The sequence below is a fragment of the Schistocerca cancellata genome, chromosome 4 (genome assembly GCF_023864275.1).
Source record: "Schistocerca cancellata isolate TAMUIC-IGC-003103 chromosome 4, iqSchCanc2.1, whole genome shotgun sequence".
Classification (NCBI taxonomy): domain Eukaryota; kingdom Metazoa; phylum Arthropoda; class Insecta; order Orthoptera; family Acrididae; genus Schistocerca; species Schistocerca cancellata.
In genome coordinates this window covers 919,359,232-919,383,438 of record NC_064629.1, presented here as the reverse complement: position 1 = coordinate 919,383,438, position 24,207 = coordinate 919,359,232, and the positions used below count along the sequence as shown (strand labels likewise).

General features: G+C 43.9%; 1 protein-coding gene across 3 annotated transcripts in view; it reads right to left on the bottom strand.

The window, feature by feature from the left end:
* LOC126185090 (uncharacterized) overlaps window positions 1–24,207 on the bottom strand; it is a 427,180-nt gene that overhangs the window by 37,481 nt on the left and 365,492 nt on the right. For all 3 annotated transcript variants that reach the window (XM_049927887.1, XM_049927888.1, XM_049927889.1), the window contains exons 5-6: window positions 22,936–23,089; window positions 10,240–10,495 (exon numbers count right to left, since the gene is read on the bottom strand). In XM_049927887.1, coding sequence (XP_049783844.1) covers window positions 10,240–10,495; window positions 22,936–23,089 — 410 coding nt within the window. The remainder of the gene's footprint in view (window positions 1–10,239; window positions 10,496–22,935; window positions 23,090–24,207) is intronic.

Genomic DNA, 24,207 nt, shown 5'->3' with positions numbered 1-24,207 from the left:
GTATGGTGGGGAGGGGTGAGAAGCGGGTGGCCAGCTTGCCCCTGTGTGCACGCAGAACGCCTGTTAACTGCACACGTGCATGTGCACTGCACACGTGCAGATTTCCTGCCCGCCCCTGTCCTAAACGATACGTAAGCCCAAAAGTCAAACTCTTTGATTCCAGGAAACTCGGCAAGAAATTAAATAATGTGCACACATTGTTCTGCATCATGTACTTCCTTTTCTTGTAGATGGTCATTAATGACTTATCTTGCAACATTAATGTTCTGTTGTTTCGTCTGAAACGTTACTCACAAACAACTTGAGAAATGAGTCATTGTCTTATTACATATACAGTGTGAAAAGTATTTAAACCGACAAACTCTGGGAGGTTGTAGGGGACATCAAAACAAATATTTTTCCCTAATGTCATTTTTTCATATGAGGATTATTTAAACCGGTGGAGGCCGTTTACGCTCGTCAGTTGTTAGAGGCCGTATTACGAGCTTCAGTTGTTACAGGCCGTATTACGATCTTCAGTTGTTAGAGGCCGTATTACGCTCGTCAGTTGTAGGCAACTGCTGGCCACCAATGTAGTAACGCATTGTCTCTGTTTACTAATTGAGTGATACACCTGGAGTGAGTACACTGATATGGTTGGTGCGTACTACGTAGCGCACCACATAGGACGAGCTGCACAGCGAGTTTATCAACAACAATATCCTAATCGCCGTATCCGACCTTTGCTGCTGTGTACCAACGTCTGCGTGAGACCGGGTCATTTAGCAGATTATCTGGACAGGGACGCCGTCGCACGGTAAGAACGCTGCAATTTGAGGAAGCATGTGGAGCGGGATCCTTCAATCAGTGCAGTTCTTCGTTAATGAGTGGGTCGGTGTTGTTGGGGACTTTAATTGGGCCGCACCTGCTACCTAGGCCATTAAATGGCAGGCACAACTACAATTTTCTCGCCAGAGCATTGCCAGAATTGCTAGAAGACGTCCCGCTCCCTACAAGACAACGCATGTGGTTGCAACATGACGGGGCGCCGGCATATTTCGGTCGTCGTGTGCGTCGATTCCTGGACCGACGGTTCCCAGAAACGTGGATTGGCAGAGGTGGTCCTGTACCATGGCCTGCTCGATCCCCAGATATGTCCCCTCTGGACATTTTTGTGCGGGGCTAGATGCGCAATCCTGTTTACGCAACTCCTGTTGCATCAGAAGAGGACCTGGTTGCCCGGATAGTAGCAGCAGCAGGAACAATGCAGGATACTCCTGGGGTTTTTGCCCGTGTCAGATAGAACATGATCCGACGGTATAACCTTTGTTTACGTGTCAATGGGGGCATTTTTGAAAATCTAATGCAATTGAAATTGGTTTGTGTTAATGTGTTGTCTCTTGGTCATAAAAAATGGAAGAGTGTTTGTTGGTTTAATTAATTTGCGACCAGAGAGATCTTCCTCTACCGGTTTAAATACTCCACATAGGAAAAAATGACATTAGGGAAAAATATTTGTTTTGATGTCCCCTACAACGTCCCAGAGTTTGTCGGCTTAAATACTTTTCACCCTGTATACTCCGCAAACCATGTCACGGTATAATGTTCGTCTTATCCATTCTGGACTGTAACCACCCTCTACATGCCCGTGACTACACTGCTAACGAAGTTGTCCGATTTGATGGTGTATCAGTGCGGACAGTCCGAAGTGCCTACAAAGGAATGGTATACCATTTGCAACCGTGTAACACGACGGATGAACAGTGGTCCTAAAAAAAATCGTAACCGACATTGACTGCAAACGAGTTCCACGTCTTATCAATGGAAATTGGTTTCAAACGCGACAGGAATTGCTTCTGTTAGTCAATACAGCACTTTTTCAACCGGTTTCCGTGAAAACATTGCGAAGGGACATTTGAGTAGAGTATCTTGCAGCAGGCCATTCTTCAGAGCGGCACAGAAAGGGCCAAACAACACACAAATTGGCCGCTTTTCAAATGATACGAGGTTTCCAGTGCTATGAAGACCCAGTGAGTTATTTCACGTGCAATACATGGTTGGTGCAGTTAAGGTCGGAGAGACCTTCGGTAAAGTTTTTCGTAACATGACTTGGACCCTCTCATTAAGGTCACCATCAACATGAACGAAGATGTTTATTTCAACATTCTTGGTGATCAAGCGTTGTCGTTTCGACAACATTTTCATAAAAATATGCTTCCTTGGGAAGAGTGATAGCAAACAAATTGTAACGCATCGGAGTAGGCAACATCAAATTTTTAGCTCCCAGGACAAAGGTGTGGACAAAAGCTGGACGAAATTCGGAAGCATTCTGCAACATGCCTTATACCAATATGTACCGAGCAAGATTGTGAATGTTGGTAAAAGTCCGACGTGGTACAATGGCCGTGTTAGAAACTTGCGTCGAAAGCAAAGTCTAGTTGACAAGTAAACGCTAATGGAAGTCAAACGAGTGCAAGGACAGTAATTTGAGAAGCGTTCAGCGAATTCGAAAGCCAAATTTTCACAACGCTAAGAAGTATCGAAATCATCTATTCAGTTACTCAGTGATCATAATGGGACCGAAACGTAAGGTGATGGAGAGAAGGCCGAAATACTGAATTCAGTATTCCGAAATTGTTTTACCGTGGAGGATCGTAATGCAGTCGCTCCTTTCAATCATCGCACGAATGCCGAAATTACAGATATTGAGATAAGCCATAACAGAATAGAAAAGCAACAAATACTGCTAAATAGTGGAAAGGCATGGATTCTACAACGATTATGAGGAAGATCTTGCTCCTCTTCAAGCAGTAGTTTGTCGAACGTCACTGGAACAACGAAGGGAACCAAGAGAATGGAAAAAAAGCACAGTTCATTCCCGTTTCCAAGAAGAGTCGTCAAACTGATGCACGTAATTATAGAGCTACGTCGCTAACATCAATCTGTTGTGGAACTGCGAAACATGTTCTGTGCTTACGCATTGTGATGTTCCCGGAAAACGAGAATCTCCTCTATAAAAAGCAACTAGGTTTCCGTAAACAGAGATCTTGCTAAACACAGTTCGCTCTGTTTGTCCACGACATCCAGAGCGCCGTAGACAAAGGCGTCCTGATTGATAACGCATTCTTTGATTTCCGGAAGGCGTTCTATACAGTTCATTTAATGAAGAAATTACGATCTTCTGAGAATCAGACCAGATTGGTGACTGTATTCAGAACTTTACTAGAGATAGAATTCAATAAGTTATTCTTCTTATTTTTCCTGGCCTTCATCCCGTGTCGGAATGTTACTGTGGGTTTGGCAGTGTTCGTGGTAGACGGTGACTGGGTGTCCTTCCTGTAGCCCCCACTCCTCCCTTTCCCCGGGACGGAATGTGTGTACAGCATGTGGCTGCGTCTAGTGTTACCTCATCTCAAAGTTTGATAACGTTTTTTTAACTGTTTGCAAATCGTGTAACTGAAGAGGGACGTGGATACTAGCCGGGTATTCAACTATTCGTATATGGGAAACTGCCTAAAATGCACACCCAGCCTGGCCGGAAACCTGGCCCTCGTCGTTAATCCATCTGATGGATTCGATCCGGCGGCGGGGCGCCTTTCGGAATCCAGGAATCGGCGTGCTAACACACGTGGCTATGCTGGCGGGTTCAATAAGTTGTTTTTAACGTGAAAAAATCTGAAGTACCCGAAGGGAGTTTTACAGGCCCATTACTGTTCATAATATATCACACCCTGGCAAGATCAGTGACACAACTCAAAAATACAGTGCTTGAGAAAAATCGACTTAAAGAAATCCATAAAACTTATCCTGATATAATATAAGATTTCTTTAAATTTCGAGTAAGTAATTTTGCCAGTAAATTCCATTCTAGTCTATATAACAGTAATAACTATCAGCATGTAGTTTTATATTCGTCGAATTTAAGGTGCTATCCGATAATTATTAATTAATTCTTTGAGTTGTGTCACTTTTCTTGATTTTCTAAAAACTTTTTTCTTTTTGCTGTGAATCCTCACGTAACAATTTTCACTTTTACACCATAAATAATATATATACTGTAATATAATACGACATTCGAACCTCCATCAGCAACATTAGCACTTAAGTAAAATAAAAAGTGAAAAGCAAGCTGAAAATGTTGTATTACAAAAATACAAAATGCAAAACTGTAATTTACGAAAATTAATACAGTTTATAAAGGAACATCAATTAGGTACATTTTAAGGAACATAATTGACGAAAACACAGAATCATAAATCGACTTGTATGATGTATGAATAGTTCTCGCGGAGAAACGGGATTGAATATGAACTTTCTTTATAACAGAAATTTCCACTTTTTTTCTTTGTACGCTGCAACGCACGAAATTTCGTGATATTTACGATAGCTGTAATCGTCAAAGCAGTGTCTGTTCCGTCAGACGTGTATGCATGTCTGAAGGACATTGTAATGATACGGATGTAATGTACGGATACTGTTTTAAGCACAGACATTGTAATTATCAGTTATATTAAAAATTACATTCATCTTACTACATATATAAAACGTTTCACAACTCAATATGTGCCGCTCTGTTTGTACGACTCGTGCACACCTGCGAGTTGCAACGTTAATAGAGATGGGGCCCCTCCACGCCCGCACCAACGTGGTGACCAAGCCAAAAGTTCTACTGTCACCTCCGTAAACATGTTAGTTATCTAGTAAGCGGATCACAGGATGCTGGGCTGTGATGTTATCCGTGCGTCTGGGTAAGACTACGCATTAACACGGTCCATCAGGTGATAGTGGACGAACATTGAAGTGACTTTGTTCTTACCGGGGCGAAACATGAAGTAGCCGACAACAAAACTGACAGAATTGTCCTATAGCTGACAAATTGCTAGATAGAGATTTGACGTTTCTTGTCCAGGTTGGCGCACATCACATGTATTTTTCGGTGAAAAAACTAAAAATTGCCTTTTTCTGACTAGTGTCACATTTTTTGCAGGGGTGCGATATGTAAGTGAACTGGTGAATAACGTTTGTAGTTCCACGAAGCTTTTTGCCGACGAATCTGTTGCCTACAGTAAGGTGGCAACGCAACAAGACTGTAGCAAAATACAGGAAGACCTTCGGAGGATCGACGGCCGATGCAGGGACTAGCTGTTGACGCTAAACGTGAAAAAATGTACACACAGGGTCTAAATAGGGCGAGATATCCACAGTTGTTCGATCAGGCCATTGCTGAAAACTCACTGGAAATAGCAACAACCGTAAAATACCTAGGCGTAACCATGTGGAACGATCTAATGCGAAATGACCAAATATAACTGTAGGAAAACAGATTCCAAGCTGAGATTCATTCGAATAGTCTTAAGGAAATGTAATTCATCTACGAAAAAAATGGCTTACGAAACACTTCTGCGATCGATTCTTGAATATTGTTCATCAGTCTAGGATTAACAGAAGAGATGCAACGCAAAGCGGCACGTGCCGTCATTTAGTGGGGACGAGAGCGTTATCGAGATGCTCAACAAACTGCAGAGAGGCGTGTAACATGGAGAGATTTGCAGCGTACGTTACAAGAAGAATCGGGCAGTGTAATACGAGGGGCGCTCAGTAAGTAATACTACACATTTTTTTCTGAAAGCAGGTTGGTTTTATTCAGGACTCCTAACACCACATTATTCCCCAGTCTTTTGGCTACAAAACCCTGGGAGGGCCTGTATGCCACTGTACTGGTCGACGTCAGAACCAAGTCTTGCTGAGTCAATAACCTCCCCTTGATACACATATTGCTTCTTTGGGCCAAACAGATGGAAGTCGGAAGGTGCAAGATCCCGGCTGTAGGGTGCACGAAGAAGAACAGTCCAATGAATTTTGTGAGCTCCTGGGCAGACTTGTGTGAAGCCTCACGTTGTTATGGAGAAGGGGAAGCTCGTATGCATTTTCGTGGCGACGAATGTGCTGAAGTCGTTTATTCAGTTTTCGGAGGGTAGCACAATACACTTCAGAGTTGATCGTTGCACCACGAGGGAGGACATCGAACAGAATAATCCCTTCAGATTCCCAGAAGACCGTCCCCACGGCTTTACCAGCTGAGGGTGCGGCTTTGAACTTTTTTCTTTGGAGGAGCGTGGTGTTGCGCCATTCCGTGGACTGCCGTTTTGTTTTCGGTTCGAGGTGATGAACCCATGTTTCATCGTCTGATGATGTTCGACAAAAAATTATCACAATCGGCCCCGCAACGCTCAAGCAATTCCGCACAGATGGTCCTTTGTTGCTCTTTAAGGTCTTCTGTTAGCCAGCGAGGTACCCAGTGAGCACACATCATTGAGTACCCCAACTGGTGGACGTGTGTCAGCACTGCCAACAGAGACGTCCAGTTGTGCAGTGAGGTGTTTTATTGTGTCCTGTTGGTCGCCTCGAATGAGAGTGTCTGCACGTTCCAACATTGCAGGAGTCATAGCTGTGTCCGGCCGGCCGGCACGCGGGAGATCGGACAGGGTTGCATGACCTTGCCGCGATGGTGACAGACGCCTCGCCCAACGACTCACCGTGCTTTTGTTCACTGGCAGGTCTCCGTGGACATTCTGCAAGCGCCTATGAATATCTACGATGCTCTGGCTTTCCGCCAAAAGAAACTCAAAGAACCCACCTCCGTTAAAGACGAAAGCAATTTTGAAACCAATTTCCATTGATAAAGCGTGGCATTCGTCTCCAATCCATGTCGGTTAGGATTTTTTTAAGATCACTGTTTCTCCGTCGTGTTACATGGTCGCAAATGGTATACCATTCCTTTGTAGGCACCGTGGACTGTCCGCATTGATACACCATCAAATGAGACAGCTTCATTAGTAGTGTAGTAATGGGCATGTACCAGGTGGTTACAGTTAAAGTTCAGCTACACACGGAGGTCCAATAATGGCTGTAATTATCGCATGACAACGAAAATTGGTAGGTATTCTAACGCGTTAACGCAGAAGCGATATACTCTCGATTAAAAATTAGTTCCAATTTTGGGCACCATGTGCCAATCTGGCGCTGTGAATGCAAGAAAGACGTATAGACACGTATCTGTATGGAATGGATTAGGAACAGGATGTGGGCAGAAAAAGTTAAACAAGTGAGAGAGGCATAATGTTGATTTTATTACACCACCTATCGGAACTTCATGAAGATATAGGGACTGAAGCGGGAATATTCTACGCTGTACCACTACAAATTCCGCATTTTTTAGTCGAAATTGGCCGAGAAAAAAAGAGTTGTATTATTTATTTAACTTTCCTCGTGTATCATCCCACATACTATGGCTATTTCTTTCAGCCTAAAAACGATCACGAAATGAAGACCACAGTGAACATTTTTTTTTTTTTTTTTTTTTTTTTGTATATAAGATCAGTTTGGATTCCGTAGAAATGTTGGAACACGTGAGGCAATACTGACCTTACGACTTATCTTAGAAGAAAGATTAAGGAAAGGCAAACATACGTTTCTAGCATTTGTAGACTTAGAGAAAGCTTTTGACAATGTTGACTGGAATACTCTCTTTCAAATTCTGAAGGTGGCAGGGGTAAAATACAGGGAGCGAAAGGCTATTTACAATTTGTACAGAAACCAGATGGCAGTTATAAGAGTGGAGGGGCATGAAAGGGAAGCAGTGGTGGGGAAAGGAGTGAGACAGGGTTGTAGCCTCTCCCCGATGTTATTCAATCTGTATATTGAGCAAGCAGTAAAGGAAACAAAAGAAAACTTCGGAGCAGGTATTAAAATTCATGGAGAAGAAGTAAAGACTTTGAGGTTCGCCGATGACATTGTAATTCTGTCAGAGACAGCAAAGGACTTGGAAGAGCAGTTGAACGGAATGGACAGTGTCTTGAAAGGAGGATATAAGATGAACATCAACAAAAGCAAAACGAGGATAATGGAATGTAGTCAAATTAAGTCGGGTGATGCTGAGGGAATTAGATTAGGAAATGAGACACTTAAAGTAGTAAAGGAGTTTTGCTATTTAGGGAGTAAAATAACTGATGATGGTCGAAGTAGAGAGGATATAAAATGTAGACTGGCAATGGCAAGGAAAGCGTTTCTCAAGAAGAGAAATTTGTTAACATCGAATATAGATTTAGGTGTCAGGAAGTCGTTTCTGAAAGTATTTGTATGGAGTGTAGCCATGTATGGAAGTGAGACATGGACGATAACTAGTTTGGACAAGAAGAGAATAGAAGCTTTCGAAATGTGGTGCTACAGAAGAATGCTGAAGATAAGGTGGGTGGATCACGTAACTAATGAGGAGGTATTGAATAGGATTGGGGAGAAGAGAAGTTTGTGGCACAACTTGACTAGAAGAAGGGATCGGTTGGTAGGACATGTTCTGAGGCATCAAGGGATCAAAAATTTAGCATTGGAGGGCAGCGTGGAGGGTAAAAATCGTAGAGGGAGACCAAGAGATCAATACACTAAGCAGATTCAGAAGGATGTAGGTTGCAGTAGGTACTGGGAGATGAAGAAGCTTGCACAGGATAGAGTAGCATGGAGAGCTGCATCAAACCAGTCTCAGGACTGAAGACCACAACAACAACAGTCTTCACGGGTTTGCCGCCGGTTCACGTTGTGCAAATTCCACAATATTTCCTCGGAGCAACTGTCCGACATCTTCAGGTGGTTCATCCTTGCTTGTAGATAGGTATGTCGGACAGTTGCTCCGAGGAAATATTGTGGAATTTGCACAACGTGATCCGGCGGCAAACCCGTGAAGACTATTTACAACACATCCGCTGGGAAAGCTTGAAGAGTCACAATTTTTTTTTTTATTTGCAACGTTTAGCTACACCTCTCAGCTACTTTCGTACCTAGTTGTTGCTTCGGCTTAGACATCTGTGGCAGCGTGGTACCAACTTTCCAATACCCTGGTCGCAGAAGGCAGCCGCCTGTGCTTTCCGCCAGTTCCCTACGCTCGTCTGCGGCTCGTCGTCTGTGCCAAAATGCTGTCCTCATAGCCAGAGGTTCATGTGAGGTGAAAATCAGAGGGAGTCAAGTCCAGGCTGTCAAACACTTCTCATCGCAAACTCCGCAGGAACGTCGTTGTTGCACCTGCAGTGTGTCAGGAACAAAGAAACACATGACAGTTACGTTATGTGGGCTGTATGAAATCAGGTGGAGCCTCTCAGCAGATGCTTCACACTTTGGGTGAGACACTGTAGTTCTAAGCATCTTTAAGCGCTCACTGTGCACTCAGAACTGAAAAGTGCGACATGACGCGATCGACAGGTATACTAGAGATACTGCACAACACATCTGCGCAAAGCTTCATCCGATTGCACCATTCGCGAATGGAGCAGAGAAGGAGGAAAATGACCGTGCTATCACAGGTATGTCCCACCACACAGCAAAACGTATTTTGCGCATTATACAGAGTGTCCCGTAAAAACAGTGACAAATGGTAGGGACAGATTCCTTACACCAAAACAAGAAAAAAAGTTTAGTAAACTTCAGCTCTAAAGTGTATACCTTACAAGTCCTGTGCACCTATGCATTTTAGTGCCCATTTTTACTAGATATTTATTACTTATTTCTGTACAAGAAACCTATCCCTAAAGTTTCTCGTTTTTTTTTTTTTTTTTTTTTTTTTTTTTTTTTTTTTTTTTGTGGGGCGTTTATATTTCGCTGTAAGAACGATTACTGGTAAGCCTCTGTACGGGCTCATATCTCTATAATGTCATCTTCATGGTGTTTTCGCGAGATATGTGTAGGAGATAGTTGGTCGACTCTTCTAGCAACGAACACTATTCATATTTTAACGGTTGACCATCCGTGATGCAGAATGCCTCTCCTGGAGCGTCTGCCACTGGAGCTGACTGAGTATCTCCGTGACACTTTTGTGCTTACTAAGTGAACCTGTAACGAAGCGTGCTGCTCTTCTTTGGATTTCGTCTACCAATCCTGTCTGGTGCGAATCCCAGACTGACGAGAAATATTCAAGTATTGGTCGAACGAGTGTTTTGTAAGCTACTTCCTTTGTTGATGCGGGTTGAGGAATATTCAGGAATGCTGACGCACCTCAATTGGCTCGATAAACCACTCGATATTAATATCAAAGGAAATGGTTCGCGCTGTTTGTAAGAACAGTTGAAACTTAAGTGGCTTCAGTAGAATGTGACATGACTGAAGAAACTCGTGGACTCTCTCGCCGAATTGAGGCGGTTGTAGTGGCTAGAGGTGGTGTGACAGGGTGTTAGCGTGATGTCCCCTAGGAGACTGCAGATGGCGGGGTGCACCTACCTGGACGGTGAGGTGTGGGTGGGGATGTCGGTCCCTGCTGAGGGCGGAGTGCACGCTGAGTAGCGCCGCAGCCACCGACGGCGACGGCGTCGACGAGTAGTGTGTGGAGGCGGGCGTGCGCCCCAGTCCCAGCCCCAGCGACAGCTGCGCCGCCGTCGTCGGCGCCGTCGTCGTCGTCGTCGTCGTCGTCGTCGTCGTGGAGGGCGTGCTGCTCACCGTGGGGATCGTCACCGGATCCTCCTCCGTCTCGTGGTAGCTGCGCCGGACACACGGATTTTACTTTAAGCACGGCCTCACAACCATCAAGAATGTATTAAGTGAAACGTGTTGTATTCTTACACTGCCATTAGGTTACCATCAGCCTGCATAATATAAGAGGTCTAACCGAGGCCGATTCAAGAACTTTTATCCACACAAGCGACTTATCATTTGGCGTCCCCCACCCCCTTTTTTCACTTTCAGTTTTCGATACTAACTTGATACGCACTGTATACAAACGTTCCACTTGGGTACCCTTCTCAACTTAGTGCCTCAAGAGGCCATTGTATTGTATTGTATTGTATGTTAACCGGGGACCTAGAAACGACGGAGAGGCTCCGGCCCCGCCGCAGCCGCAGTGGTCCACAACCCCACGACGACCACCGCAGTCCACTTCACCCCTCCGCCGCCCCACACCGAACCCAGGGTTATTGTGTGGTTCGGTCCCCGGTGGACCCCCCTAGGGAACGTCTCACACCAGACGAGTGTAACCCCTATGTTGGCATGGTAGAGTAATGGTGGTGTACGCATCTGTGGAGAACTTGTTTGTGCAGCAATCGCTGACATAGTGTAACTGAGGCGGAATAAGGCGAACCAGCCCGCATTCGCCGAGGCAGACGGAAAACCGCCTAAAAACCATCCACAGACTGGCTGGTTCACCGGACCTCGACACAAATCCGCTGGGCGGATTCGTGCCGGAGACCAGGAGCTCCTTCCCGCCCGGAAAGCCGTGCGTTAGACCGCACGGCCAACCAGGCGGGCTAAGAGGCCATTACTAATTATGATATATTCTGTATAGTTGGGATGCCTCTGGCGTCCCTCTCAGCTTGGAGCCCCAACCGGCGGCCTGGGTCCCTCAGGCCTTAAACCAGCTCTAGTCTAACACAATTAATAGCGAAAATTGACACACGTCGAAGTGTACGTTAACATAACACAAAATGTTCTAGTAAACACTGGTCCGCAAATGATCCGTTTGCAAGATAACTATGAAGGTGTGGTGACAAGCTGAGGCTGACTTCAGTATGAAATATTGTGCTATAGTTCAATTCTTTTATCTTGGCGGTTCGCGCTTGCCCGCCCAGACGCGGGAGATTGCTGCGTTGCCAGTTGTACGCGCCAAGAGAAGCAGCGCCACAGTATACTTCGCAAACTTACGTTCAGGGGAGAGCGCGCAGTTTATGAAGTAAAGCCACCACGGCCGCATTAATCCTTTCGCTGCTACAGAGACGTGCTCCCCGCATTCCGCGCTGTGCGCGATTTTGTCATCATTGCACTGCGCGCCTGTGCAGACACATGGTGTTTCGCCTGCTTTGGCACACTTTATCATTCGATTTCACAAAAACTATTTGACCCAAAAATTTGATTTTTACACATCTTCTTGACTGATACATTCCCCCCCCATAAATGACTTAATTTTGTTTCGATGTTCAATGCAGTTATTGTGCAGCATTAGATGTAGTAAACCATTGAACGAAATTTTGAAGAGTTTGCAGAGGTAAAAGTTCATAGCGTATATTTTCCGCATGGTCGATTTTAGTTGCCACTAGAAATTTCAAAAAAATTACATTCAAGTGAATAAAATTCATGAAGTAAGACACTTCGATATGGTTTTTAAGTAAAGAAAATATTAAACACCGAACAAGGTTTGAACCTTTCACTTAGCAGCCATACACTTTAACTATTACGCTAACGCAGCTCGTGATTCAGTAGATCTCCCAGAGGACTTCAAAATATCACGCAAAATACCGACAAACACTGTTGGTATGACAATGAATTACTCACGTTTCGTCGAAGTACAATAGGAAATAAACAATTGCCGCTGTTCTTTATTGCGAAAAAGCGGTTAGTGAGAATGATACAAACACCTTTCCTTGCTATCGCCTGAATTAGGAGGCTTATTGCTTGTTTGGTTTAATTAATAGAATATGAAGCAATTGGTATAAAGAATGCTTTTTCCAAACTTTCTATAAAAGAAAGTCTGCTATCAAGACATTGCTTTTCTTCAATGACTTTATTTATGACTGAACGTTTCTAAAACTGAAGACACTCGTCCGTGCTCTGCACTGCAGTCGAGCTCTGGCAACGCCGTTCTCTGTTCATTGGCTGACTGTGTTTTGTGACGTCAGATGCGCAGAACGAACCTAAACTCGGCCCCCGTCGTAAATGACGAGCACTTTAGTTAGAACAAATGTATTTTAAATGTAAACATTTTAGTTAAGTCCCTACATGACTGGATTCAAATTTCTCCCGTGGCCTACCTTAACGAGAAATACAATGGTGATTTAGCGTGTTACAGGTTGGAATTTACTGTATATCCGCCTCTGTAGCCGAAACCGCCAACGCACGCCTAGGCGGTGACTCTCGACTCTTCGATAAACCGACTCAGATCCTGGCGGTGGATGAAATTTTCACCGCCAATGTTTGGCCGGCTAGGGAAGGAGAGATGGTGGCGTAAAGTTCCGGATCACCAATCTTTGCGCCAGTGACACGGATTAAATTCCACACCTCTCGACAGTGTCTCACGAAGCAAGGGCATGCAGAATTGTTAATGGCGATCTGTGTGTCGGATTTTGACGTTAAGCTCGGCGGTGCTATTCGATAGGAGTAGGCTGTGTGCCGGTACCGGCTCTCACCCTCTCCCTTCTCTCATCATCATACAACGCAAACATAACACTACACTAAAAACGCATTCATTACAATCATCTACACTCCAGAAATATAGTTGCGACACAACTCTCACATATCCGCATGGAAAGGGGCTCATGTACATCGAGAAAGGACACAACTTCCGACGATGATGATGGTGATTATGGGTTTCAAACAGACTAATATGTGGTCATCAGTCTCTTATTCACTCCCCACCTAGGAACATGTGTATCCAGTCGGTCTCCATCTACAGTAAACCTCATGTGTAAATACAACATTTCGTTTTCTAACTTATTGTGTAGCACGTATCTGAGGCGGGACGTGGGTACAAGCACGATGTTTGCCTAGTGGTACGTAGGACACTACCAAAAAACCACATCCATGCTGACCAGCTCACCAGCCCACTGTCGTTAATCCGCAGTTGAACCCACTCCTGGGATTTCCCAGGCAACAATGCCATACGACATTTAATTTAATTTAATTCACTGTATACCTGTAGAGGTGGTCGTCCGTGCTATGTCCTAGCATTTTGATGCAAAAACTGTACTTGTTTATGCAGTGAGTTAAACATTTTTTTCAAAGACGTCAGGGATCATCTCGTGAAGCTGGCTGCTGCAGTTCTTCTACCGTATTAACTTTTGAGATGACAACAGACAGAATAATCAGGTGATTTTAGTGATCAGGTTATAGTCCCTGCTCGAGCCTATCCGTCTAGGACAATATTGGCGGGTAACATGTCGTCTACATCAGCAACAGAATTTACCGGTGCCCTTCATGTATGTACCACATTCCCCAGCCATTGACCATGGGTAAAATTTGAGCCAATGAGATGTGAAATTAATCGAAAAAATTACATTTCAAATAAATTTCTACTATTTAGGACACTAAATGGGTTTCGGAAAAGACGATCGCGTGAAACCCAGCTCGCGCTATTCGTCCACGAGACTCAGAGGGCCATAGACACGGGTTCACAGGTAGATGCCGTGTTTCTAGACTTCCGCAAGGCATTTGATACAGTTCCCCACTGTCATTTAATGAACAAAGTAAGAGCATATGGACTATCAGATCAATTGTGTGATTGGATTGAAGAGTCCCTAGATAACAGAACGCAGCATGTCATTCTCAATGGAGACAAGTCTTCCGAAGTAAGAGTGATTTCAGGTGTGCCGCAGGGTAGTGTCGTAGGACCGTTGCTATTCACAGTATACATAAATGACCTTGTGGATGACATCGGAAGTTCACTGGGGCTTTTTGCGGATGATGCTGTGGTATATCGAGAGGTTGTAACAATGGAAAATTGTACTGAAATGCAGGAGGATCTGCAGCGAATTGACGCATGGTGCAGGGAATGGCAATTGAATCTCAATGTAGACAAGTGTAATGTGCTGCGAATATATAGAAAGAAAGATCCTTTATCATTTAGCTACAATATAGCAGGTCAGCAACTGGAAGCAGTTAATGCCATAAATTATCTGGCAGTACGCATTAGGAGTGATTTAAAATGGAATGATCACATATAGTTGATCGTCGGTAAAGCAGATGCCAGACTGAGGTTCATTGGAAGAATCGTAAGGAAATGCAATCTGAAAACAAAGGAAGTAGGTTACAGTACGCTTGTTCGCCCACTGCTTGAATACTGCTCAGCAGTGTGGGATCCGTACCAGATAGGGTTGATAGAAGAGATAGAGAAGATCCAACGGAGAGCAGCGCGCTTCGTTACAGGATCATTTAGTAATCGCGAAAGCGTTACGGAATTTATAGATAAACTCCAGTGGAAGACTCTGCAGGAGAGACGCTCAGTAGCTCGGTACGGGCTTTTGTTGAAGTTTCGAGAACATACCTTCACCGAGGAGTTAAGCAGTACATTGCTCCCTCCGACGTATATCTCGCGAAGGGACCATGAGGATAAAATCAGAGAGATTAGAGCCCACACAGAGGCATACCGACAATCCTTCTTTCCACGAACAATGTGAGACTGGAATGGAAGGCAGAACCGATAGAGGTACTCTAGGTACCCTCCGCCAGACGCTTGCGGAGTACGGATGTAGATGTAGATATCTCATACTGTAGTCAGTGGCAGCACGTAAACACACATTCACAATTACGCAAAAGGCTCGTTTGCGGGAATATATTTCCAAGACCGTTTAAACTACTGTTACCATACACAATGATTGGACAAAAATATGGAAACACGGAGCGAAATAAATGCTTGAACATAACCGCATATGATAGCCGAGACTGCAGGCAGTGCTGTTGTATTTGACGACGAACGACACGCGGGCTGTGTCCTCAAGTGTCAGTCGTGGCGCGTGTAGTTGTGAGTGCATTATGTGTCATTTCGAACGTGGGCAAATTGTTGGTGCTCGTAGCCCATGCTTCCGTAACCGAGGTAGCCTCAGTGTTTGGTGTTACAAGAGGCACAGTATCCAAGATGTGTATCGCGTACAGGGAGAGCGGAAAAAGAGCACAAGTCACAATGCAGACACGAGCGTGTGTTGTGTGGTCGTGGCAGATGGGCACTGAAGAAGATTGTGACGAAAAATAAGAGGACGACAGCTGCAAAATTGGAATGTCACACTCGCGAACCCTGTCAGCACCAAAACAACACCGAGGGTCTCCGTAAGCATGGGAGTGCAGGGCGAACTGGAAGCCCAAACCCGCACATCAGTGATGCAAACACTCGTGGCAGGAAAATGTGCCAAATCCCTACAACCTGGATTATGGAGTAATGGAAAAAAGTCATTAGGTCGGACGAGTCTCGATTCACTGTGTTTCCAGCTTCTGGTCGAGTTTACGTCCCAAGAGTAAAACATGGTGGGGATTAGGTAATAATTTGTGCAGCCATATCGTGGTATTCCACGGGACCCACGGTTATTCTGCAAGGTCGCATTACTGTCAAGGTCTATGTGACCATCTTCGTTCATCAGGTCCATCCCATAGTATATTATTAAATTTGTTCCCCAACTGTGATGCTGTGGTCAAAGACGACGGGCCCTCGTTCACAAAGCTCGTATCATCCAAGGCTGGTTTTGCGAGCGCGAGGATGAATTAGCGCATCTTACCTGATCACCACAGTCACCAGATTTCAACATACTGAAACTTTGTGGTCTACCTTGGAGAGAAGGATGCTTGATCGCTATCCACTTCCATCGTGCTTATCTCAACTTGCCACTGTTTTGCAGAAAGAATGGAACAAGATTCCGTTGAAAAGCATAGAGGACCTGCATTTATCTATTCCGAGACGACTGGTAGCTGTTTTGAATGCCAGTCCGTTTCCTACATCGTACTAGTCATGTTGACGTGTTGTGTGTTTGGTGTTTCCTTATTTTTGTCTACTCCTGTACTTTCACCCGTGTATATATCAAGATACATCCTGCCTAGCAAGCAGTCTCTTCTTAGTGCAAAAGCACAACAATAGTGATTCTGCGTCAGTGTGTATATTGTATTGTGACCCGTATGAAATTTGTGTCTCTTGTGTGGTTGTTGCTATTTATTTGCTGCTAAAGTGAACTGAAGACCTGTGGCTAGAGTGGCAGCTTCCTAGTGTTTAGAGGGAGGGATGGTAGTAAAAGTGTGTTCCTCTATACGCCAATGGCATGCTCAGCACGAGAATTAAAAATTGTCTGGAATATTTGTTTGACAACACTCTTTGCACACTATCCCTGTGACAACGTTTATTCACAGTGTAAAGTGTAATAATCAACGTTTTTTCTGAATAAACCACCGATGGTACATTTAGTTGTAGAATTCTAATATAGTATATCAGCAAGTTGTCTCGTTTGTACATGATGACTCGTTTATTCTGACACCTTTTAAAACGAAATTTTACAAAAGAACAGTTTTTTCTGGGTTTCCTTGCTTTCTTTAAACTCCACTTCTCAGTGATACAAGCTTTGAGGATTTCGCAAAGTTGGTACGTATTTGTTTGTACCGACCTTAATGCCGGAGAATTCAAATGGTTCAAATGGCTCTAAGCAGTATGGGACTTAACATCTGAGGTCATCAGTCCCCTAGACTTATAAATACTTAAACCTAACTAACCTAAGGACATCACACACATCCATGCCCGAGGCAGGATTCGAACCTGCGACCGTAGCAGGCGCGAGGTTCCGGACTGAGCGCCTAGAACCGCTCGGCCACAACGGGCGGCGCAGAATTTGCGCAGAATTCGTATTACCAATGGGACATTATTTGACCACGTTCCATCACCTTTTCCGTGAGCACTGTCTCCTGTTTCTCGTTCTCGTGGTCCGTAAACTTAATATTAACAGCAAGCCGTCGTGTCTGCCCGCGAAGGCATTCTCCACAGTCGGTTTCTGTGCTTGCACCGCGAGGTGGCTGCACTTATTCACGTGACGAAGCTAGCTCTGACTACAGCTGGGGGCTACGGTTAAGTATTATACTGTAATTTATCCACTCTCAACTTCTTTCGCTGCTCCGTTGCACCATGATGCAGTAAACACAAGCCACTAAATATTGTTACAGCTTTGACCCATAACACCACTGATGAGCAATCGATTAATGTTTCCTCCGTACTGTCCTGACCAACAAAAAAGTGCATTCGTAATATCTTCAGTTTCCAATGTTTGCTATCTTATACAGTAGTGTCTTTTGTGCACGCTGGTCAGTTGTTGGTAATCTCATAAATGCAGAATAAGCCAGTACGTAAAAAACAAATATCAGTGGAACAAAACTCAATTTGTTTGCTTTTCACCCTTCAATATGAAATTGGTTTGGCGAGAAGTAAAGGAAGAGTCCATTAACACGAATACATGAAATCATTTTTCCTTAAAGTTCTATTGAGTTCCATCTATGGAAGTCAGATATATGTAGAACATGTCATATGCTGTCAGCGACTTACCAATACTAAGTATATTCTGTTATGTCAGCACGCTTAATCGTACACTTGTGTGAGCGAAGGTGAATATGAAAGTGATAATGTAGTCGAATTGATCCTTTGTGAAGTGTACATATTGGTTCAATAAAATACAGCCCAGTAGCAAAAATATTTTTATTGAAAAACGTTTTCGTACATCGGTCTTGTACCGATAAACTTGGAAGAGAGTGTAACCAATGTTGTCCCCAGAAAATCCGTAAATGCATCAAATACGTGATTCAGTTCCTGGAAGAAAAATAAGGGATTGATGTTTTTAGGTAATGAAACACATGCAGGATGCAGGCTTTCGCATTTCCGGCAATATCAGTCTCGTAACGCCTTATTCTTTGACGCTGCAGTGTTTGCGCGCCGGCCGGAGTGGCCGAGCGGTTCTAGGCGCTACAGTCTGGAACCGCGCGACCGCTACGGTCGCAGGTTCGAATCCTGCCTTTGGGCATGGATGTGTGGGATGTCCTTAGGTTAGTTTGGTTTCAGTAGTTCTAAGTTCAAGGGGACTGATGACCTCAGAAGTTAAGCCCCATGGTGCTCAGAGCCATTTGAATTTTGTTTGCGCACATAACCATAATGATTAATTATGGAGCTTGACTTAAAATTCCAGTCTCGTATTGTTCGTGGAAAGAAGGATTGTCGGTGTGCCTCTGTGTAGGCTCTAATCTCTCTGATTTTATCCTCATGGTCTCTTCGCGAGATATACGTAGGAGGAAGCAATATACTGCTTGACTCTTCGGTGACGGTATGTTCTCGAAACTTCAACAAAAGCCCGTACCGAGCTACTGAGCGACTCTCCTATAGAGTCTTCCACTCTAGTTTATCTATCAACTCCGTAACGCTTTCGCGATTACTAAATGGTCCTGTAACGAAGCGCGCTGCTCTCCGTTGGATCTTCTCTATCTCTTCTATCAACCCTATCTGGTACGGATCCCACACTGCTGAGCAGTATTCAAGCAGTGGGCGAACAAGCGTACTGTAACCAACTTCCTTTGTTTTCAGATTGCATTTTCTTAGGATTCTTCCAATGAATCTCAGTCTGGCATCTGCTTTACCGACGATCAACTATATATGATCATTCCATTTTAAATCACTCCTAATGCGTACTCCCAGATAATTTATGGCATTAACTGCTTCCAGTTGCTGACCTGCTATATTGTAGCTAAATGATAAGGGATCTTTCTTTCTATATATTCGCAGCACATTACACTTGTCTACATTGAGATTCAGTTGCCATTCCCTGCACCATGCGTCAATTCGCTGCAGATCCTCCTGCATTTCAGTACAATTTTCCATTGTTACAACCTCTCGATATACCACAGCATCATCCGCAAAAAGCCCCAGTGAACTTCCGATGTCATCCACAAGGTCATTTATGTATACTGTGAATAGCAACGGTTCTACGACACTCCCCTGCGGCACACCAGAAATCACTCTTACTTCGGAAGACTTGTCTCCATTGAGAATGACATGCTGCGTTCTATTATCTAGGAACTCTTCAATCCAATCACACAATTGGTCTGATAGTCCATATGCTCTTACTTTGTTCATTAAACGACTGTGGGGAACTGTATCGAACGCCTTGCGGAAGTCAAGAAACACGGCATCTACCTGTGAACCCGTGTCTATGGCCCTCTGAGTCTCGTGGACGAATAGCGCGAGCTGGGTTTCACACGACCGTCTTTTTCGAAACCCATGCTGATTCCTACTGAGTAGATTTCTAGTCTCCAGAAAAGTCATTATACTCGAACACAATATGTGTTCCAAAATTCTACAGCTGATCGACGTTAGAGATATAGGTCTATAGTTCTGCACATCTGTTCGATGTCCCTTCTTGAAAACAGGAATGACCTGTGCCTTTTTCCAATCCTTTGGAACGCTGCGCTCTTCTAGAGACCTACGTTACTCCGCTGCAAGAAGGGGAGCAAGTTCCTTCCCGTACTCTGTAAAATCGAACTGGTATCCCATCAGGTCCAGCGGCCTTTCTTCTTTTGAGAGATTTTAATTGTTTCTCTACCCCTCTGTCGTCTATTTCGACATCTACCATTTTGTCATCTGTGCGACAATCTAGAGAAGGAACTACAGTGCAGTCTTCCTCTGTGAAACAGCTTTGGAAAAAGACATTTAGTATTTCGGCCTTTAGTCTGTCATCCTCTGTTTCAGTACCATTTTGGTCACAGAGTGTCTGGACATTTTGTTTTGATCCACCTATCGCTTTGACATAAGACCAAAATTTCTTAGGATTTTCTGCCAAGTCAGTATATAGAACTTTACTTTCGAATTCGTTGAACGCCTCTCGCATAGCCCCCCTCACACTACATTTCGCTTCGCGTAATTTTTGTTTGTCTGCAAGGCTTTAGCTATGTTTGTTTGCTGTGAAGTTCCCTTTGCTTCCGCAGCAGTTTTCTAACTCGGTTGTTGTACCACGGTGGCTCTTTTCCATCTCTTACGATCTTGCCTGGCACATACTCATCTAACGCATATTGTACGATGGTTTTGAACTTTGTCCACTGATCCTCAGCACTCTCTGTACTTGAGATAAAACTTTACTGTTGAGCTGTCAAGTACTCTGAAATCTGCTTTTTGTCACTTTTGCTAAACAGAAAAATCTTCCTACCTTTTTTAATATTTCTATTTACGGCTGAAATCATCGATGCAGTAACCGCTTTATGATCGCTGATTCCCTGTTCTGCGTTAACTGTTTCAAATAGTTCGGGATTCCTACCCACGCGCCGCCTTCCAGGCGGGATACAAAAGTTTGTTTACAGACGACGCATTCCAGAGTTAGAAGTACTATAGTATGATGTACGTTGAAAGTGGTTGCCTCTTATGTTGGTGATATTCAGATCTAGTTATTAATTTTAACTAATCTGTCGCAAACAAAGTGTGTGAAAGAATATTTGTTATGCGTTATATTGAGTAGTGTATTTTATTGCGGATGAAGACCGGGAATAAATGTGTATGTTTATGGTTTCAACGCTAGTGTTGTAGAAGTTAACTTCAGAAGAAAATTTTACGTAAGAACCAATTGATGATTTAAGTTAGCTAGATGAGCAACGAAACAGTTTCATAATAAAGTTTTTGAGAAAGGAAGTTACAGTTATTGGCAAACAGGATTTTCAGGGCTGCATAAAATATTAAGCTTTATGTACTTTTGTTGCATATACTTTTTGCTTCTAAAGTCCAGTGTTGTTTGTTATTTACAGTGACCATTTTCTGAAGACACAGTGAACTCCGTATAGGAGCCATGATGCAACTTGCATAACTAATCCATGACGCAGGAACTCCAATGCGACACGTCACGCCTCAAACAAACCCTCCAAGTAGGATACTGCAGTGCCTGGGTTGTTAAGAAGTTCCTTCGGGCATGCATGCTTGTCCGATGGAACAGGCATTGCAGCGACTACAGCCCTCATGTTATACATCAAATGTATTCGCCGTTGAAGACATGGAGACCCATCAGCTATATAATGGAATGACGACACTGAAAATTTGTGCTGACTGGGACTCGAACCCGGATTTCCCACTTTACGCGAACGGTCGGCTTAACCGCTTGGGTTATCAAAATGGTTCAAATGGCTCTGAGCACTATGGGACTTAACATCTGTGGTCATCAGTCCCCTAGAACTTAGAACTACTTAAACCTAACTAACCTAAGGACATCACACACATCCATGCCCGAGGCAGGATTCGAACCTGCGACCGTAGCAGTCGCGCGGTTCCGGACTGAGCGCCTAGAACCGCGAGACCACCGCGGCCGGCGCTTGGGTTATCCGTGCGCGACTCACGACCAGACCGAAACGTCCATAAGTCATCGTTCATGAGTCACGACCTGTACTCGTACAAACATTATATAATTTCCGTACAGGGAGAATATTTTAGCTGAGCGCCGCTACCTATGTATCTCTGAAGGAACATTGCATCGTACCTTTTAACAATACAGGCACTGCAATATCATATTTATCCGCCGAAAACAGGCAGCAGCTTCATTTAAATGTCCTTCCCCTGTACAGGAACTACATAATGTGCACAAATAGAAGTTGTGACACATGAATGACGACATATGGAGTTCTGGGTCTGGTCGCGAATCGTGCATGGATAGCCAATGCGGTTAAGGTAACCGCTCGAGTAAAGACAGAAATCTGGGCTCGAGCCCGCTCCGGCACAAGTTTTCATTGTCGTCATTCCATTATACAGCTGATGCTGTCCGTATTCGCGAATGAGAATACATTTCATGTAAACACCTTAAGGTTTGAACTGCGTGGTCCTAGGATTTATGGTTTAGTTTGGACGTTGGTATGTCAATCAGTCAGTTTGGCGTTTACCAATTCTGTCCTTTTCACTGTGTTTCACATGTTATAGAAGGGCTTTATGTGGCTGACAGGGTTACTCACTTCTCGTGGTTACTTGAAAAACTTCCCATTAAAGCCACGGGCTTTTACATGAACTCTTATTTGAAACAGGTAAAGATACCAATGTCGTGCTACAAGGGTTTTATCGTTCGAGTATCAGTTTCCGAGTGATAAAAATGGCCGATTTCGAAATTCAGTCCGTAATTCCAAAGAAAAAGGGTATATCGAAATTGGTACTACTCACCAGAGGCAGCGGATAGTTGCAGAATAAATCAGTGACCAAGACACGCAATATTTATCGTGTGAACGGAACTGGTATTTAGCGAAGACACTAATGCAGCATAGAGAGCTGCAAGTAGAAAAGGACCTGTAGGCTGGATCAAGAGATATTCACAAGTGACCAGAAGAGATGATTGTCCCATGCAGATAAATATTTAAAAAATCGAAAAACGGTGTTCTGATGACATTCGTTAGCTCGGAAATGTTTAACTATACGCACGAGTAAGGTTATACATTCGCTAAAAATCCCCATTAGGAGCTTGTATGTAGCCTTACCTGAGAGCAGCATTGTTTCCGTACAGCTCGAGGTTGAGGTCGTAGAATCCCTCGGTCTTGCTGCAGTCCACTTCGTCTACACGTTCGCAGACCCTCGTCTCCTGGTCAAATACGGTGCCGTTGAGGCACAGGAACTTTATGTCGGTTATTTCTCCTGTAATCACACAGCACCATTTTATCAACGTTTTCTGCAAAAGATCGATAAACATTAACACAAGCTATCTCGTTCCCATCAGATCGCGAGCACAGTTCCACACAAGCAAGCAAGCGGGCAGTGTATTAATAAACTTTCGTTAAGTTATGTTGTACACCCTTTAGGAAAAGCGTTTCGGGCGGAGTCTGACAAAACTGGAACACCGCTTACCTGTAAAAGTAGGTATTAAAAGATTTTCCTCTCAGAAAATTATGAAAAGAATCTGCGTCTTTATCCTCACAGAATTCTACATCTTTAACCTCACAGATTTTCTGTTGTGGTGCTTGGAGACCAACCTGTACGTTTCCAGCTCTACCGATGGTTTCTAAATAAAGTGGATTGACACATGTGTACTCTCAGGTTTTCATTTGTTCACATGAGGCGTGGTTGAACCTGCCTGCGTATGTGAACTCACAGAACTCTAGTCATTATGCGCAGAAAATCCTTCCAAGAACGTTGAACAGTCGTTTCATAATGTTAAAACTGTTCTCTTGGGGAGCAAGTGTAGGCCGTGTCTTGTAATAAGAAGTGAACTATTCCCATAGGCAGTGAATATAAAAGCCCTGATATGTAAAGCAATGCATTAAGTAACCTGTGAGCATTTAAGCGCAACTGAAGCTGGATGTTGCATGGCTAGCATTTGAATACTGGAAAATAAGTAATGATTCATTAATAAACTGACCCATAATTAAATAAGTTTTTGCTTCTTGCTTGCAGTGTACAGCAGTGCTCATGAGGATGTCCCTTCAAGCATATAGTCATTGATTCTCAGCATGAAAGATACGCTGAACCATCAAAAATCAACACATAACTTATGAACACCATTTCCATCTAATGTCTCGGTAAAGTGCCAGACCACTCCACAGTACATTAAGTTAGCAGCGACCACGGTAACCGTAGTCGCCGACCTGCCTTTCTGAATGTGAAACCTTATTTTGTGATAAGAGAGAATACTTACTGCTAATTTTTTAATACAGCAAGTGGCCTCTGATGTGTAAGAGTATTCATGGGCAATGATTAGAACCAAGAAGTTAAAGCAATATGGCGACGAAGCAGCATGGCTCTGACTGACAAGTAAC